The following is a 16,925-nucleotide window of genomic DNA, read 5'->3' as shown; positions in this document are numbered from 1 at the left end:
CAACCAGTTCCAACCTTGCAATGTGACCAGTCGTAAGAGAGCTATGGATGTGGTAACCATGGAGAGGGACAGGGAAGCGAAAAATCTGCTCTTGCTGAAAATGTATGTCTGTAAATATGTCGCTGTTTTGGGGCATGATGTCGGTTTTATCAATCGAATACTGCATAACGGCACACTGTACAAGCAGTCATATAACACAGCTTTCCCAGTCAGCTGTGTGTTACGTCTGATTTGAGGCACACTGTACGCTTCTTCTGTGTGGCATCCATCAGCATTTTAGCAACACCTTGATATGCATTCCATCATCAGTACACTTTTCTAACGAGAACATTTTCAAATTGGGGGATTTGCCTCGGCTTTTGTACAAAACAAGCAGCGATGCTACAGAGATGCATTGCATTCATATGAAGGAGAAGAAAAAAAAAACACTCATCCTGGCAACAGCCTGCACAGGCATACCACTACAGAGCCTGGATACTAAAATGGACAGCAGCTCCATGTGAGTAAGAGCCCTGCTGCCTGTGAGGAGGTGATGCCTGCCTGCTGTTGGGTTGAATAATAGTATAAGTATAGTGCCAAACTCTCATGGACCTTTCAGAGGAACACACTCATGTACATCCCTGATTGATATATTTCCATGGAAACATCCTCTACACTGTACAGCTCTGTTGCTAAGGAGTGGGCCTTGGCAAGATTTTTTTTTTTCCTTTTCTGAACCATCTTTTTTTCCTCCCTCTCTCTCTCTCTCTCTCCCTCTCTTCCTCTCTCTCCTGTTCTGCGCTGAAAGCAGAGCTCACATAGGATTCTTCTCCTTATCATGGCTTGTTCTTCCTGGGGGTTGGTAGTGGCAAAGGTTGTCTCATGCCTGCCACAGTTTAAGCGGTTCCAAAGTTTGCGGGTATGCGCTGGAGTCATTGGCAGTGTGGCCTGAGGGAGAGACATTGAGCGCTGTTTCCTCCATTGGCTGTTGGAGCTACACGTATCTTTAGGAAAGGCTTCCATTTGAGAGAGGAAAGAGGAAGGCGAAATCAAAGCAAGGGCCAAATGGATGACCTTCCCAGGAGGAAGAAGGTCCACTTTGGAGGTACAGTGTGCTATGCTTTGGGAGAATGTAACCAGCTGGTATGGCATGTGAGCAGTGAAGTTGGGAATATTGGTGTTAGCTGTTGAATATTGGTGTTAGCTGTTGCATATTGGTGTTAGCTGTTGCATATTGGTGGTTAGCTGTTGCGTTTGTGTGACTGTGGAGGAATGGAAATCTTCAGTGTGTTGATCTGTTGTTGTGAATCCGTGTTTGCTGTTAATAATTTGTCTTGACAAGAACAACATTGCCATTCCACCATCTAGAGCAGTGTCTTCCCATGAGGACACGTATTATCTCTTGTGTAATGTTAAAGGGGAAAAATGCACTGCAAGAAAAAATATATACATGTTGGCGGAACTGCCTCCAAGGAAAGATGTCCTGGTGTGGAAATCAAAGTGGGATGTTATTTGTTTGTATGTTTTACAGGATGGGGCCATAAGCTTGACACAGTCACTCTCTGTTTTATAGACACCAGTCAGAGACAAGCCCCCAGTAGAAACCTGGGGAGACTTCCAAAGCTAGATACACCAGCTAATTTCCTATTCACTGCTGTAGTTTCTGCCACTGCTGTCCACACTCCTGTCAAGTGGGCTCTTTTTCGGCTGTTGGTGGAGAGGAAGTGTTTGCACTCCAGAGCTTTTACTGGAAAGCGCTAGACACCACTGCAGGTTAGCAGTGACAGGGTGTTTCATTAGCCTAAGAAAGAAAAGTGAGAAAGAGAGAGAATGAGAGGGCGATGGATAAAGAGAGTCATAGACACGCTATTGATTTTAGGCTCACTTTGTTTACGCTTTTGGTGTTTGTTTGATATTGGCTGTAACGGCAGATATAAGCAGACATAAGAACATCACAGAGTGCGAATGCGAGTTGGTTGTGTAGCTCAGCTAAATGATGAAAGTATCATGGGCCTACTCTGCGAGATGGCACAGAGACTCACGGTAGTTCAGCGGAATAGCTTTGTATGTTTATAACAGCGCACACCCTCCCCCTCTTTGCACTCTATCAAAAATATCTCAGCTGAACAAAGAAACGAGCGGCTGTGACTTTAACGGCTTACCAGTGAGTAGGTTGGAAGGGGGAAAGTGTCGAATCCCACGCAGCCTCCTGATGACTGATATCATCGCATATCAGCATAACTGCAGGAGAACAATAGTGTACAATAGAGCATAGTTTGAGCGCCTCCGAGCCTTTTAAAACTGTACTCTCAGAAGCATGCATGCACACACACATCCTGGTAAACAACATAGAGAATGCACATGCATGCGTGTTCGTGCCAATATCTGTGGTGACCCCGATTCGACATTTGGTCAAGCAGCAAAACAAGATGAGAAAAGGAAACGATGGATTCTTTTTTTTCCCGTTGCATCTCTCGAGCACACATGAAGCCAGAACATATCCAGCAGTGGTACACATCTCTCAGGTTAGAAGGCAGTGTCCTTTCTCCCCGGAGAAATATCCAGGTTATCAGCCAATCCTGGAGGAGGGGTGGATGCGCTCTTTCAGCCTTCATCATCCAACCACCCAGGAGCCGTTCATTAACCGCATAAGTTCCCTAGCTCTGCTTGTGCAGCATCCTGTCCGCTTGTAACCCCCTCCCCCGTCCCCTCCACTTCCAGTGCAGTGGCGTGTCTGAGTGCAGCCTTTCAGTAGAAGCACACTGGGTTATGGCCTTGTGTCCTGCCCTGTGTGATTGTTGCATGAGTTGCTCACACCTCTTCATTTTCAAGTCATTTAGCTACCTGCTGGAACTCACCGCGGTTTCCATTCTGATGCCACCTGCTTAATGTACCTTGTGCAGTTTTGTAATAATCGACTCGATTAGGTTAAGGATTCAAACTTTAAAAAAATTGAAGGTTGATCTGCTGTTAAGGACATACTCCAACTTTGTTGTTTGATGGTCCAGTGTACAGTATTTAGCTGGATACTGCTACCTGGGATCAGAGTGACAGTGAATTTTGTATAATTATTTGTATAGTGGTACAATGCCTTGCTTCCAAATGCTATCTCTAGGACCTTTTATCAGTGTAACATTCTCATATTCACCTACTAGAGAAAAATACTGTTTGAAATTTGGCCATTTCAGTTTCCTTTGGTGAATACCTTTATGTACACATCAATATATGCCAATATAGTGTGACTGAGACACAGTCAACAATCCCTGACAACACTGAAGTTATGAGCGCACATATCAAATAGACTTCCGATGTTCAGGTAAATATTACATTTTGGGCCTGTATGATTTCCCTTAGATTCCAGAGCTGACCGATCAGAGAGAAGAAAGCTCTTTCGACATTACACAGTGGGATCCTATGACAGCTTTGATGCATCAAGGTGAATATATATATATATATATATATATACACACACATACACATGCACACAGACACAAACACACACATGCACACGTGCAAACAATGTTCCTATGTCGTATTGAAGCACTGTTTCCATTTTGTTAAGACATCTTGCAATCTTTCTAAAATAAAATATATGTTCAAGTTATTTTTATGTTCAGACTGTGAGTTTTGTTCATATTAGCCTCTCTATTCTTCCACAAAAATGGTCAGAATAATCGTTTCCCATATTACCATTGCCTTGATCATTTGATATTGAAATTTGTTTCTCTCAAAAGATGATTCCTCTGTTGCTTTTGATTGACTTTAATTAACACCATTCAGGAGGGCCAGGTCACAAGATCATTAATCAATTATTCATGCCCCGTGTCTCCTTATGTGTTCCTCCATTTGTCCTTTTTCTCGGCTTAAACCCACCCCCATCCCAATAATTGATCATAATACTGCGATGCACAATCGCATTATAGTAATACATTAATTTTCATTGCTGTAGTTTACAGTCCATCCACAAGTCCCATTCATTATGTAGGGAACTATTTGGTCAGCTGCAATGCTTTCTAATCAAAATGCCAGTGTGGGCAGTATACAATCATTAGTAGTCTGTCCGCAGTGATCTCCCAAGTACAGCAACTGACCTTCCATAATTAGACTTCTACATCATAATTTTCTCTGTATGTAATCATAGTGCCCTGGTTTATTATTTAATGGGAGTATACATTATGTGTGTTAAATTATGGCTAGCGAAAATACGTTTAAACCACAGCAGGCATAAGACTCCTTCATTAGAATACCGTTGACTTAACTGTTTGTAAGAGCTGTGTTTCAGTGGTGTGAAAATGCTTACTGTCAGATGGTTGGTTATGCAAGCAGTGCTGGAGCTTCGGGTCACATTGCTTATGGGTAGTCATCACCATCAGGAGCACAACCAGTATCCTCTCCATGGTGGGATTGTGTTGCTGTACAGCAATATCATTCTGCACAGCAGATTTCACATATTCAGCCCAACCTTTTCAACCCAACAATCATTTATAGATTGTTGCATGCTAATGTTTTCTCTCTAATAAATGCTAACCTTCTAATTAAACACAGATGCATTCCCTAAAATTGTGTTATTTGAATACATCTGAATGACGTGGCTGACTGAATCCTCTGTAAATGTAGTAATAGTTTATCTACAATCTACAGTTTACATGACCCATCATACAGTATCTCATCATTGCATACTATGCTTGACTGTCCTTGTCGATGATACTTGTTCAGTTCCCATGCATGGAAATGGGTGTTTATGTCGTGTGGCTGGCCGAGAAACAAGTGGACAAACCCAAGTGAAGCCACTGTCACACTCAAACGTGGCGCGTTCGTCCTCTCAGGCTGAGGAGGATGGAGAGAAAATTATCCTCCTCTGTTTTTACTGTGCCCAGAACCAGCTGACACACCCTGTGTACAGCACTGGTTTCCATGGAGACGCAGAGCAAATCCATGGCAGTGCAGAGCCGAATGCATCCTGCAGTGGCTTGTCACGGGAACAGAGTTCTCTCTAGGTAAACTTTGACACTGCATTCCCCTGCAGTGTTGTGGCTGGCCATGTGGAAATCACCATATGGACGCCAAAGTAACTGCTGGGTTGCACTGAGCAAATGCATTATTCAAGGCAAATGCATAATTTCACAGAGAATTTCATAATGATCAAGAGTAAAGCCTATAGCACAGTTCAGGAAATTGATCTCTGGACTATCTTTTACTTTAAAGATAACTGCTGCTGAACTGTGAGCTGCACATCTATTATAGTCATGCAGAGAATTCTAGGAATGCCTAAATCATTCATTCATTCATTCATTCATTCATTCAGTATCACACACTATATCTAAGTGTGATAACTGTTGTACAGTGAAAAGACAAGGCTATGTGGCTTTTGCCTGAAAATACAGGAGAGTAAGGAGAGCAAATGCATCTCAGCATGAAAAAGCCAGACAACTGGTTCTGACTAAAGGCCTTGTTGCTCGGTCTGACAAATGCCAGTCCCATGCCTTATGTTGCTATGCCAACCAGTCTACATACAACACTGGAGTCAGCACCATCTCTTCAGGACCTATGTATGAAATGCACTTGCAAATGAATTGTTCAGTTGCGGAGTCAGAGGTTCAGGAACCTCCTATCACATCCTATTGGTCTGCCACCAGTTTATCAACTATGAAAGATCAGATTCAGACCAGAGCAGAAATTTGGTATCAATACCACCTTAAATTATTGTAGTTATTTTTTATTGAGCATTCTTGGTTTTGATATTTAATTTAGTGTTTGTAAAGATATGGAAAGGTTTTATGACAATATGGCTTACTGAGTGCCTACTGGTAGAGAATCGCACCATTCCTAATATGTGTGCATTTGAAATAAGCCTATTTTTTCAGTGGCCTCATGCCATATACAGGCGACTTCTGCACACATTTGTCTGGGCCTCCTTTACTATCGCTCACAATGCTCGATTTCACAAGCCTGCGCTTTGAAAGTTCTTTTTATAGAGCCCTACGCCACTCGTGGTGGTCTTTTCATGGTCTTTCATTCATTCATTCATTTATTTATTTATTTATACTACATTCCCTCTATCTTTTTTTCTACCCGTCTGTCAAAATTCGTTTTCATTCATGCGTTCACTTACTCTCTCTCTCTCTCTCTCTCTCTCTCTCTCTCTCTCTCTCTCTCTCTCTCTCTCTCCCTCTCCCCTTCTCTCTCGTTCTGCGCTCCTTGCTCCCCAGAGCCGGTTTACCCGCAAAGATTCTGTAGCATCCCATGTATTTCTCTCGTGTGTTTCACTCTCTCTGGAGATGATGTTGGTTTGGTTCTTGCGTTTTTCTTGTTTGCCCTGGCCCTCGCCTTATCGTGCTGCTGCTCCTCCGACAGCAAAGGTGGTCTTATTCTCTGGAAGTAATCGCCGATGGTGCAATTCAGCAACATCGCATCGTTCTGTATAGATCATGTCGAAAGGACAGCCGACGCCTGTCATGATGAAACATCACTTCGGGCGAACAGCTGTTGCGATGATGAGAATGATAGGATGTAATAACGGTCGTTATGCGCGGAATTTTCTCCACAGCGACTGTGTTATTGACGAAAAGACGGTAGTGCTGCAGAAGAAGGATAATGAAGGATTCGGGTTTGTGCTACGAGGGGCGAAAGGTAGGAGCTGGACCAACTGTTTGTGCCTCCCCATCTTCATGCTTCCTTCACCTTAATGTGTTCCCTGTCGTGCCGGTTTAAATGATCAAAGTTGTCTTAAGATAGGCCAAATGTATTCGCGTTTTCTTTATCTCCACACCCCTCCAATGCTGTGCAACTATTCTGAAGAAAAAAAGTTGCTGCTCCTTAGATTTACTTGAAATATTATGGTTCTTCAGGAAACAAAACACAGCATGTAATGTTCACTGTGCCCCACTGTATTATACTGCAATTAACAACACATCATTTGAATACTTAGAATAGAGAATACAGTAAACAACAAATCAACTAAAAGAACAACATGGATATGAATTCAATTGGTCCAGTGGGTAAAGCTTTAGACTCAAACTAAATCTAAGCTTTATACCCTGGAGCCAGGCTGTTCCGAGTTTGCTCAGAAACAGGCAGTCCTTGCCTTTTACCCCCATTGCACATTTAGCCACGTAGCTGACAGTTTGAGTCGCAAAGTTTCTGTGACAAGCTCAGAATATGACACAGCATTGTCCCTGTCTCACAGATCCTTGATGTTCATTTTCACATACTGTATTCACATAAGCAGCTCGAAAACATGTGATGGACAGAATAACATGTTTTCGCCACCCTCATACCAACCAAGTCTAGTCTTTTCCATTCACCACTGTGAAGCTGAGCGGATGCACAGTGCACTGGGATGCAGTGATGCAGTCCCGCAGCGCTGGGGAGTTTGAGCTCGTTGGACGTGCAGCAGTGTTTGAGTGGAGCCCACTGCAAACCCACCTTCTCCACCAGCTCACCTTCTCCTCCGAGCGGGCGGCCAAGGCCAACATCGCTCCATAGTGTTGTCTGTCAGCAACACCATCTCCCCCGAGCATGTGCTCCCCACTGTCACGTGTCATGACTGATCTGCATGGTCATCTCTGAGTTGAGATTCGTCACGTCACATCATCAAACATGTCCTCACTCATCCCGTGCCACTGAATGTCCTCATGATGCTCTCCAGATGCCCACTCCGCTGTGAGGCTGGACCTCTCTGTTGTTTACTTGTTGTTGACTCATTAAGAGACCCATTGTTACTGTCTATACCATGACTGTGCAACTGTTCTGGGCTGCGTTTACCAAAAGCACTGTTGTGCCTCAGCCTTGGTAACTAAGAGAAAGAGACTGTGCAATATGGTTGTGTCTTTATCATTTAACAACAATTGTAACACAGCGCTTTTGGGTTGACGCAGCCCTGGCTTTGTCGGAAGTCTTCTCGCTGTCAGCTGTCCTTCAGTACAATGTGACTCACAGTTTGGTTTCTTTGGCTGGGTGCTCGTCTGGGTGCCCTACGTTCCTCAGCTGACACCCCCATTGAGGAGTTCACCCCGACACCCGCCTTCCCTGCCCTGCAGTACCTGGAGTCTGTGGATGAAGGTGGAGTTGCCTGGCAGGCAGGCCTGCGCACCGGGGACTTCCTCATCGAGGTAAGGCTGTGTTCACTCTATTGGGTTGGGCATTGTGCTGGCCAAACATACACATTCACATGCAACAAGTTCTCTGATAACCTTGAAATGCTATGTTTGTTTTTTTTGTTTGTTTTAAGTTGATGAGCAAATTCCTCATGTTGTAAGGTTTTATTTGAAGAGGTAGAAAAGAAAGGGACAGGGACCTGTGTTTGCTTTAGTAGCACATGCTACAACATAACACGGGAATCGAATAACAACAAGCTGTTCTTTGGTCCCCTCAAGTGTTAATGTTGACTGACTCTTTGGGTGCAGTGAATCTCATCATAACTTGCTTCATCTGTGGAGTGTTTGTCTTTAAAAGCTGGTGATTGGGCAGTGGCTTGTGGACTGCACATCTGTCCATTCACAGTATTACTAATGTATAAAATGAGTCTTAGAAGGATTTCTTTTTTTTGTCTTTCTTCCTTTCATTCCTCCTTGTGCCTACTGTGTCAGGTCTACCTATTGTGCCAGCACAGTAAGCCAACCTTGCCTGGCTGTAAAGACCTTTTGTAACTGCAGCATTAGAATTCGGATCTGTAATCTGTGTAGATTTAGACTTTGTAGGTAATTAGATTTTACAAGTAGAGGTCTTTGTTGGATTACTATGGATACTGTGTCTGGAAGAAAGAAGGAAAAACACAAAAACACAGATGCTCCATTTAAAAGAGCCTTTAATACAGACATGGCTAACATGACGGCCACGGGTGAATGGAGAGATGACCATGAATCAAAAGCCAGCCAACCAGCCCATGTCTAGAGCTGTTAGCTCCACATCAGCAAAACAAATTCATTTTGCATGTGGAATGTTCCTACGTTGCATAAAAGTTTCATGTCTGCGATCCACTCTTGCGTCTTGCGAGCGGTGGACAGGTGGGAAGAGGCAGCCGAGGGAGGAGGATTGCCTCTTTATCCGTGCAGCATGCAAACCCCTCATGAATTATTTGACGCGTGTGATAATTGCAGAGTTTGTACGTTTTCATAGGCAACCAACAGCAAAGCCAGAGTTGCATTATGACAAACTAATGACACATAGAGCGGCTATGTGGAATATTGTGTTTTGTTATGTTGGAAACTAAGCGTTGTGCACTATAAAGCAAAGAATGGGACAGACCAGTGTCCCTTATTAGGTGGGTTAAAAAGAAACTGTTCGTTGTATTTCATCTGTTTGGTAGATCTACATGAAAGGTCCAAAATGTTCCGATGCAATGGTGGTAATGCTGACATGTTTTCCATTTTGACTTTTTTCTCTGACATCCCCTTCCCTGTTTGGTCTTGTCTTTATGTTTCCTAATCTTCGTGCTGCTTATATTTTTGGAATACAGCCATATACCCCGTTCTTGATATATGAAGCAAGTGACCCTCTCATTGCACTGCACACAACACTTTCATTCCTTTGATAGGACATAAAGTAAGGGCTAGTGTGTCGTACACAATGTAGATTGGGTGCCATGTTATTTTCTCTAACCCAGAGGTTTAGCTGGCTCAATAACATGAATCGCTGTTATTGTTGGAAGGTGCCAATAAAGTAAAGGATCCCACAGTCAATCATTTTAGGAGCCCTAGGTAACAGTATGCTTTAGCATGGAGGTGATATACTGCCTATGGTTTTTCATTTGACTTCCCGCTCTTGTTTTATTTGGCTATTTGTTGTATATTGTAAATATGTTTAGATGTCGAATATAGGCATGCAAGTCAAGGAAGGTAGGCACATCTTTTTGTGCTCTGTCACTCCCAGCCTCTCTGATGACCTTGCAAGCAGTAATCAGGGCTTTATTGTTCAGTCAATGTTATTGACGTTGCCGGGACCCAAGGGAGACTGATTGGGCCTCCGCTGCTAGTCTCCGGTGAGGAGCAGCACTCTTTCGCTCAGGCATTCTGCTGGGATTGATGACTGGAGATGAAACATGGCTACTGCTTCCCCCAACACACTGCCAGGGAACCCGTGCTTCAGCCAAAATGTAAACAGAAGATGTTATTTGATAGTGACCTCCAGTTAAAGTATTTCATTTGTTTATAAAACCAGAAGGAGCTGGTATTTGTGTGCAGATTATGAAATCTACCAGATATTGTTGGGGTTCTGAAAAATTGCCATGAAGGCATAGTCATTGCATGCTTTAGTTTAGTGCACCAAACATTATGTAACACTTCACTTGCAGACTTATGGCTGTTCATGTGTCTGTTTCTAGCCATGTCTGAAATTGATTGTGCACATTTTGTATGTTTCTGGCTCTCAACACAGACTCTGGTAGTCGGTTGCGTTTGACCCTGCGTCTCCCCTCAGTTTAAAGGCTCGTCTCTTCCGTTTTAGGTGTCCTGGTCTGAGCAGCCTTAGTAGTCACACAGAGAGGAACTGAAGTAAGCAATGGGCATACTGAAAATACATCTCCTCCCACCACCTACTGTGTGTGGGCATCCAGCGCTGTATTGGTGTTTCTGCTTTCTCATCTGATTTCTCTGTGAAGGTTCTTTGTACTGTACTTCCTGCGGTGCTGTCTTTAAGCATATATACTTTCTCTCATTATATCCCCCTCCTTTTCTTCATTACGCACCCTTGCACTGTCCACCTCTTTTCCCGTTCTTCACTTTTGCCACGTCTGACCCTTTGCATATTTACCTTGTGTGAGTAGAAAGGAATAACTAAGGGAGCTGATGTCAGCTATTCTACTGTATATTAATGTAGACAGCATTTGCCCTGTACAGTAGCTTGCCTTCATATTTCAGTTACAAGAACCCTCATAAAAAAACCTTTGTTTTATGATGGTAGCAGAGGCAGTGCTTCAGTGTCATCACCCCATACATGCAGCTGAAAATCTAAGTTCTTGTGTGCACTGATGATGTCATCCCTTCACAGTTCTCAAGTTAACAGGGATACACATGATTTCCCTCTTGATACAGCAAGCTGTGAATGGTAGGACTGGACTGCATCTCAAGTTGTTGCAAAGATGCCTGATACAACTTACAATAAGCAGACATCCCGATTACTAGTAGTACCTAATACTGCTGCAAGTCTGAAATGGTTGAATTCAGGCAATCAGGTTATTTAGCTTTGTCGTTCATATTACATATTTATTTACTCTCTTACTCTCTATCTGTGAGCCTTTAGTGTTGTTCCATTTAACGGTGGGGACTGCTATGTTATGTGCAGGAGGACAGCAAGCGTCATGACATGCCCAGGAGGTTCCTCATGGCCTAATAACCACGCAACCCCACAACCTGTCACAAAACCTGTTCCATGAGCGATGCAACCTACTTAAGGCATACCCCTTTGGAGGGTCTGCCTTGCGCTGTGCAGAAACACTGTGTGACTGATATGAGAAAACTAGCCTCCAGTATGCCCTTGCCCTGAAAACCTCTTGAAAACCCGATGTAATGTGTACTGAAACAAACTACTCAAAAATGGAGCTGTAGCGAAGAGGGGGGCAAGCAACCCAGCAGGGCATAGATACCATGGAAACGTGATGTCACTATGTCAAAGGCATGGCCGTAAGCACTCACAGCAAGTTTGATGTTAATTGACCAAAGATTAGCTGAGATATGAGCTCACTTCCTGTTTGCCGACTTTGACGAACGAACATTTTTTTGAAATAAAAAATCTGTCTGATAATGTTTGTGAGGCTTTGTCTGAAGATCATCTGTCCCAAATTTGGGGAAGATTCAACAAGATTTGTGGCCACTGAACTTTTGAACGTTTTTGATTAAATCCAATATGGCGGCTGCATCAATTAGGTGGACATGACAAGTTGCCCCTACAGTACAATATTTAACTCCCTCCATCCCCATGTGTTTCAATGACAAAGTAGCCTACTTTCCATGTCACTTTTCCATGTCGTTCCAACCACAGTGTCTAATTTTAACAGTTAGTTTTCCCTATGCTGATATCTGCATATTTTTAGACCTTAGTTGTCAAAACATTCTACTATGCCATGAGGAGGCATGGATCCACTTTGGAATAAAGTGATCGACAGCCTTTACTAAAAGAGACCAGCTGCAGCACCTGAATCGCACCCATTCTCGTTCACAGCTGAGGAGTAGCTGAGTTGGTATCCGAGTTTGCCGGGCAATTTAGTTTAACCTACCATTGTTTTATCATTTCTTGTAACTGTTAAATGTAACGGTTTTGACAGTCATACCTGTTGTGCTGTAGGTTGTACTAACAGAGCCTTTGTTCTTCACGGTTTGTTCGGTAAGTCTAATGTTTGAATAATGAGTTACTATCTCACAATGGAGCATTCCACACGAGTAGCAATGTGATGAATGGGTAACATTAGTCAAAGACCCAGTAGAGATCATGAAGCGCTTATATTAATATTTAAGCCCTTACGTCAGATAAAAAAAAATGAGATCAGATGATAAGGAATAGGAAAACATGAATGTTAATCAGAGCAGGAGTTTCACCAGCGGCACAACGGCTATGGCCATCACTGTGTCCCCCTTTTCTGGCCTTGGTGAATATCGCATTTTCCTCAGTCACTGTGGCCTTGGTGCACTGCATGTTGTGCCTTCATTGATTTATTGATTTATTTTAGAAACTGATGATGTTAGCGTCATTGCCATCGTAAATGTACCTGTTGCCGTCTCTCCCGCATATGCTGCACCTTGATGTCTGGACAAGGGGATGGGTTTAGCACATTAGTGGGCGTACCTCTCGTCCCTACTACGCAAACGCTGGCTCCAAATTTGACTACATGGTCGAGGGATTTTGGCTTCAGTTCTATAGAACGGAAGGGCAAGGGGCCTCGCCGTCCATCTCTATATACAGTTGATAGGACTGTCATAGACTCCAATGGCAGAAAAAAGAAAAGAAAAAGAAGATGGAGAAAAGGTCGAAACTCAGTTGGTGCCCACGCAGCATCGCGTGCGGTAAAATTGGCGAATGCAAAATGTGATGGGGACATGTCCCAAGCATCCTCAGCACAAATACTGTATGTACAAACCCAGAGAAGCAGGGTCAGCGTTTACTTCAGATGGAATAACAAAGACATTGTGCTTTACAATTCAATTCAGTCAAAAACTGTCTGTTCTGGTTATTCTCATCCAGTTTATAAAGATCAGCTCAGATACCCCCCCCCCCCCCCCCCCACACACACACACACACACACACACACACACCTCCTATTGATATAGAAAGATCTCTATCTGCACAAATAAAATTAAACAGAATATTAGCGGACTAGGTTATTGCGTGCTGCAATGGTTAACTTCTCCCTCCGTTTTCAATGTAGGTTGTTGATCAACATGTTGTGACTGGAAGTCCTGCCCTGTATTAAAAAGAGCCGATCACATTGTTGGAGTGCGCTGTGAGCAAGTCAACACAAAGAATAAAGTATTTTTTAGTTTTGGGGAAACAATGTTTACACAGTTTATGTCAGATTTAAACGTGGGTTCACGTGATGCACTTTTAATGTCAGGATGGTCAAACAATGTGGAGTTATGGATCTCTCCCCATTCATTTAGATAGGAGCTTTATCTTGTTTACCTGAAATAGCTGCCCAGGGGCTTTACCAAGATGGCTGCCGAGTGGCGAGGCTTGCCTGTAAAGACACTGACCTTTCTCTGTGTCTCTCCGGAAGCTCCCTTTCCCCTTTTGATTGAGGCATGAGAAACACAAAGACTCAGCTTTTTCCATTTCAAAATAAAAGCTACTGTTCAGAACTTGAGTGACTTTAAAAGAAAATATATGAAGTTCTGAACACCCTAACCTGGCTTCGTATCCAATTCCTACCCTTACCTTAACCCGGGTTCGTACTCCTGACGGGGTCACCCAATGCCCCTGCCGTTACCCTGGATATCATGTGGCATTCCATAGTAGAATGAAATTGATGTTTAGGCATTGCATTGTTCAGACACTGAGATATCTATATAAATATTTGTATAACTGATATCCTCTTTACTAATCTGTCTCTGTTCTCTCCCATATAGTCAGACCTTTGCCAGCTAATGTTGATGGCTGTAATAATGCCCCCCTTTTATCTATCTCTCTACCCTGCCGAGCTTAAGCAGATGCCCCCCCCCCCCAAGGTTTCTTCCTGTTAAAAGGGAGTTGTTCCTTGCCACCGTCGCCTAAGTGCTTGCTCTAGGGGGGTTCAGGCTTTGGGTTCTGTAAAGCGCCTTGAGACTAAATTGGTATCGGTGCTATATAAATAAAATGGAAAGGCTTATAACAGGTTCTTACCAACATCCCTGCAAATAATGATTTTGTACAGGCCATTTTATACCAATTATGATGTGCTATTTCCATATATACAGTCCGCCCTTCACATTTGCAGCTGTAGTGTGGGATGCCTTGTTCCAGTAGCTAGAGTAAATGGCGAAGGACTTCGGAAAATGATCAGAAATTGAACATTTATTTGTGTTTAGATTTGTGCTCATTTGTGGGAGATGTAGTCACTCTTGCACAGGGTGCTTTGCTAGGGTGGCACATGCAGGCTGTTTAGTGAGGCTGGGTGGATGGGCCATGCAGGCTGTTTAGTGAGGATGGGTGGATGGGCCATGTAGGCAGACACTATCACTAACAGCACTATGCCTTAAAGCTACTTCACGTACATGTTTGTTTTTTGAGTCAGTAGAGACAAAAATCGCTCAATGATGATGTCATTCCACTTCTATGAGTCATCCAAGCAAGCCTAAAATAATGTCTCTAAATTCAGTGCCATCAGGTCAGATTTGGACAGAAGTTTACTGACCTGTCATGCATCCTTACGGACTGACGTCTCCGCCTCTGATACAAGTGATGTAAGAGTGCCTAACAGTGTCTGTTTTCTGAGTGTTCATGAGCAATCTGAAATTCTAAACACATATTAGTAGAAATAAGTCTGTGATTGTGTACATTTCAATAAGGTTCTAACAATGTTTCAAAAATATGTTATTTTTCAGCTATAGGTCAGTAAAAGCATCATAAGACAGATGATACGTTTGTACCAAGGTTGTACTGCTAGTTAGGCAAACTTGATATATGGTCTGTATTGCACCACCATTCATTGGTGTTGTTTCAAGTTCCAGGTTTTACAAAACACATCCATTGTAGGAACTGCTTTGTAAAAAACCTCAGAGTCAAGCCTCAGATTAACTAGCCATTTAGATTGAGTTTCTAGCACTTTGTAAATGTGACCTTCATGTTGAAACACATTTTTTTATTATTATTTTCATAAAACAACTCTAATATTTTAGTAGGTCATGACAACACTGGATATTCTTGATGTTTTAAGTCTTAAACTATAAACCTCTTTCTATGCTTGTCTTACTTATCCAATTAATCCCGTTAGGTGAGCTTTTCCACTTCAATGGCTGCTCCATTTTTTAATGAGTAGCTTGCAATTACTAATACAAGGGAGATCTCTAGATAATCTTACATAGTCTCTGAATAAATTAATTATGAGATGGTGTCATGTATGACCTTTATTAGAACATGGACCAGTATATCATGTTTGTACACAAATGCTCAACATTCTTACTCAACAGCCTTCTCCCTTATGTTGCCCATATTGCCCAAGTGATATGCCAAGTTATTTTTTTGTACCTAAATGTAACCGTTGTGCAGAACAAGGTAGGTCTAGATGTGGCTAGCAGTTAGTTAAAGTAACAGTATGCAACAATTTGACACTTTTTGAGGTATGTTTTTTATAGGCAACTAATTTTAGTATCATATTCAAATAAATGTTGATGGTGCAGGGGGTTGAAGGCCATCGGAAGGGATTGGAGCTGCCACACTATGCTAGATCTTTAATCTGTTCCTGATGCTTAGGCCTATTTGTTGTAGGTTGTTGAATGTTATGCTTCTGTGATGTTATTGGAATAGATTCAGGTGAATTTTAGTATGGTTTAGCTAGCAGCACCTGTGAAATGTATATTGAATGTCATTACTACAAGACCAGTATGAATGTTATTACTTCAACTTTTTGCCACTTCATTGTTCAGTGATGTTTCAATCCTTCATTGTTCAATGATGTTTCAATCCTCGTCTCAGTTGTTTTAGTTTGTGTTTTCCATGCCTTGCCATGCTTTGTACATGGCTGTTTATTTTACTTCAGTTATTATTGTCAATTCTTGCTGGACTATAAGGTTTCAGTTTTCACACCCAAAATAAGTTGAACAGTTTCAGCCTTCTTGACCCCTCTCTTTCAGTCTCTCTGCGGTAACGTAGCGCATTGGTCACCTAGCAACCGGCAGCCTATTGTGTTGGTGTGCTGTGATGAAAACGAGACAGCTCTTGGACATTTTCAAACAGAGTGTTCAGCTGTGGGCTTCAGTCTAAACATACTGCCTTCCATAACATACACTCAAACACACATACAGTCAAGAGCTTAAGTCAGGCAACGGGTGTAATTTAGTATTGCTTGAGGGACAAACCAACCCGATTTAATGACAAGAGGAACGTTGATTCAATAAATCATGTTTAGCCGTGTTGGTTAGGTCAGTGGTATCCCTTACAGAACTATAAATTCCACATACCATTATAAACCATTTACATGGTTAAACGATGTAAGGCACGGCAGTGCATGTGAAGCTGCCTTCATTCCCGCTGATTCACTTGGGCAAAGCAATTACTTGTGGGGTGAATTCATCCCGTAATAGACCTCCATCATAGCCCCATAACACCTCATATGGTGGATCTAATTTTTCACCCAAGGACCACACCATCTGGGAGCGGAAATGGAGGTTGGGCTCATGCAGATAAGGCTGCTTTGAGGACAAACTAATGCAGGCCACTTTGAAAAAAAAAGCTGTGGAGTGGAGAGAGGTTGTGTGTAATCTCTCACCGAACAGATCCTCTGTTCTCTTTTATAATTAGTCCTCCACGAAGACAAAAGAGTT

General features: G+C 42.7%; 1 protein-coding gene across 1 annotated transcript in view; it reads left to right on the top strand.

Moving 5' to 3' along the window:
- LOC105911283 (SH3 and multiple ankyrin repeat domains protein 2-like) overlaps positions 1-16,925 on the top strand; it is a 74,293-nt gene that overhangs the window by 42,075 nt on the left and 15,293 nt on the right. The window contains exons 15-17 of the mRNA XM_042707495.1: positions 3,334-3,415; positions 6,527-6,609; positions 7,966-8,090. Coding sequence (XP_042563429.1) covers positions 3,334-3,415; positions 6,527-6,609; positions 7,966-8,090 — 290 coding nt within the window. The remainder of the gene's footprint in view (positions 1-3,333; positions 3,416-6,526; positions 6,610-7,965; positions 8,091-16,925) is intronic.

The sequence above is a fragment of the Clupea harengus genome, chromosome 3 (assembly GCF_900700415.2).
Source record: "Clupea harengus chromosome 3, Ch_v2.0.2, whole genome shotgun sequence".
Taxonomy (NCBI): domain Eukaryota; kingdom Metazoa; phylum Chordata; class Actinopteri; order Clupeiformes; family Clupeidae; genus Clupea; species Clupea harengus.
Note: the sequence above shows the minus strand (reverse complement) of the source record. Positions and strands in the feature narration are given on the sequence as shown.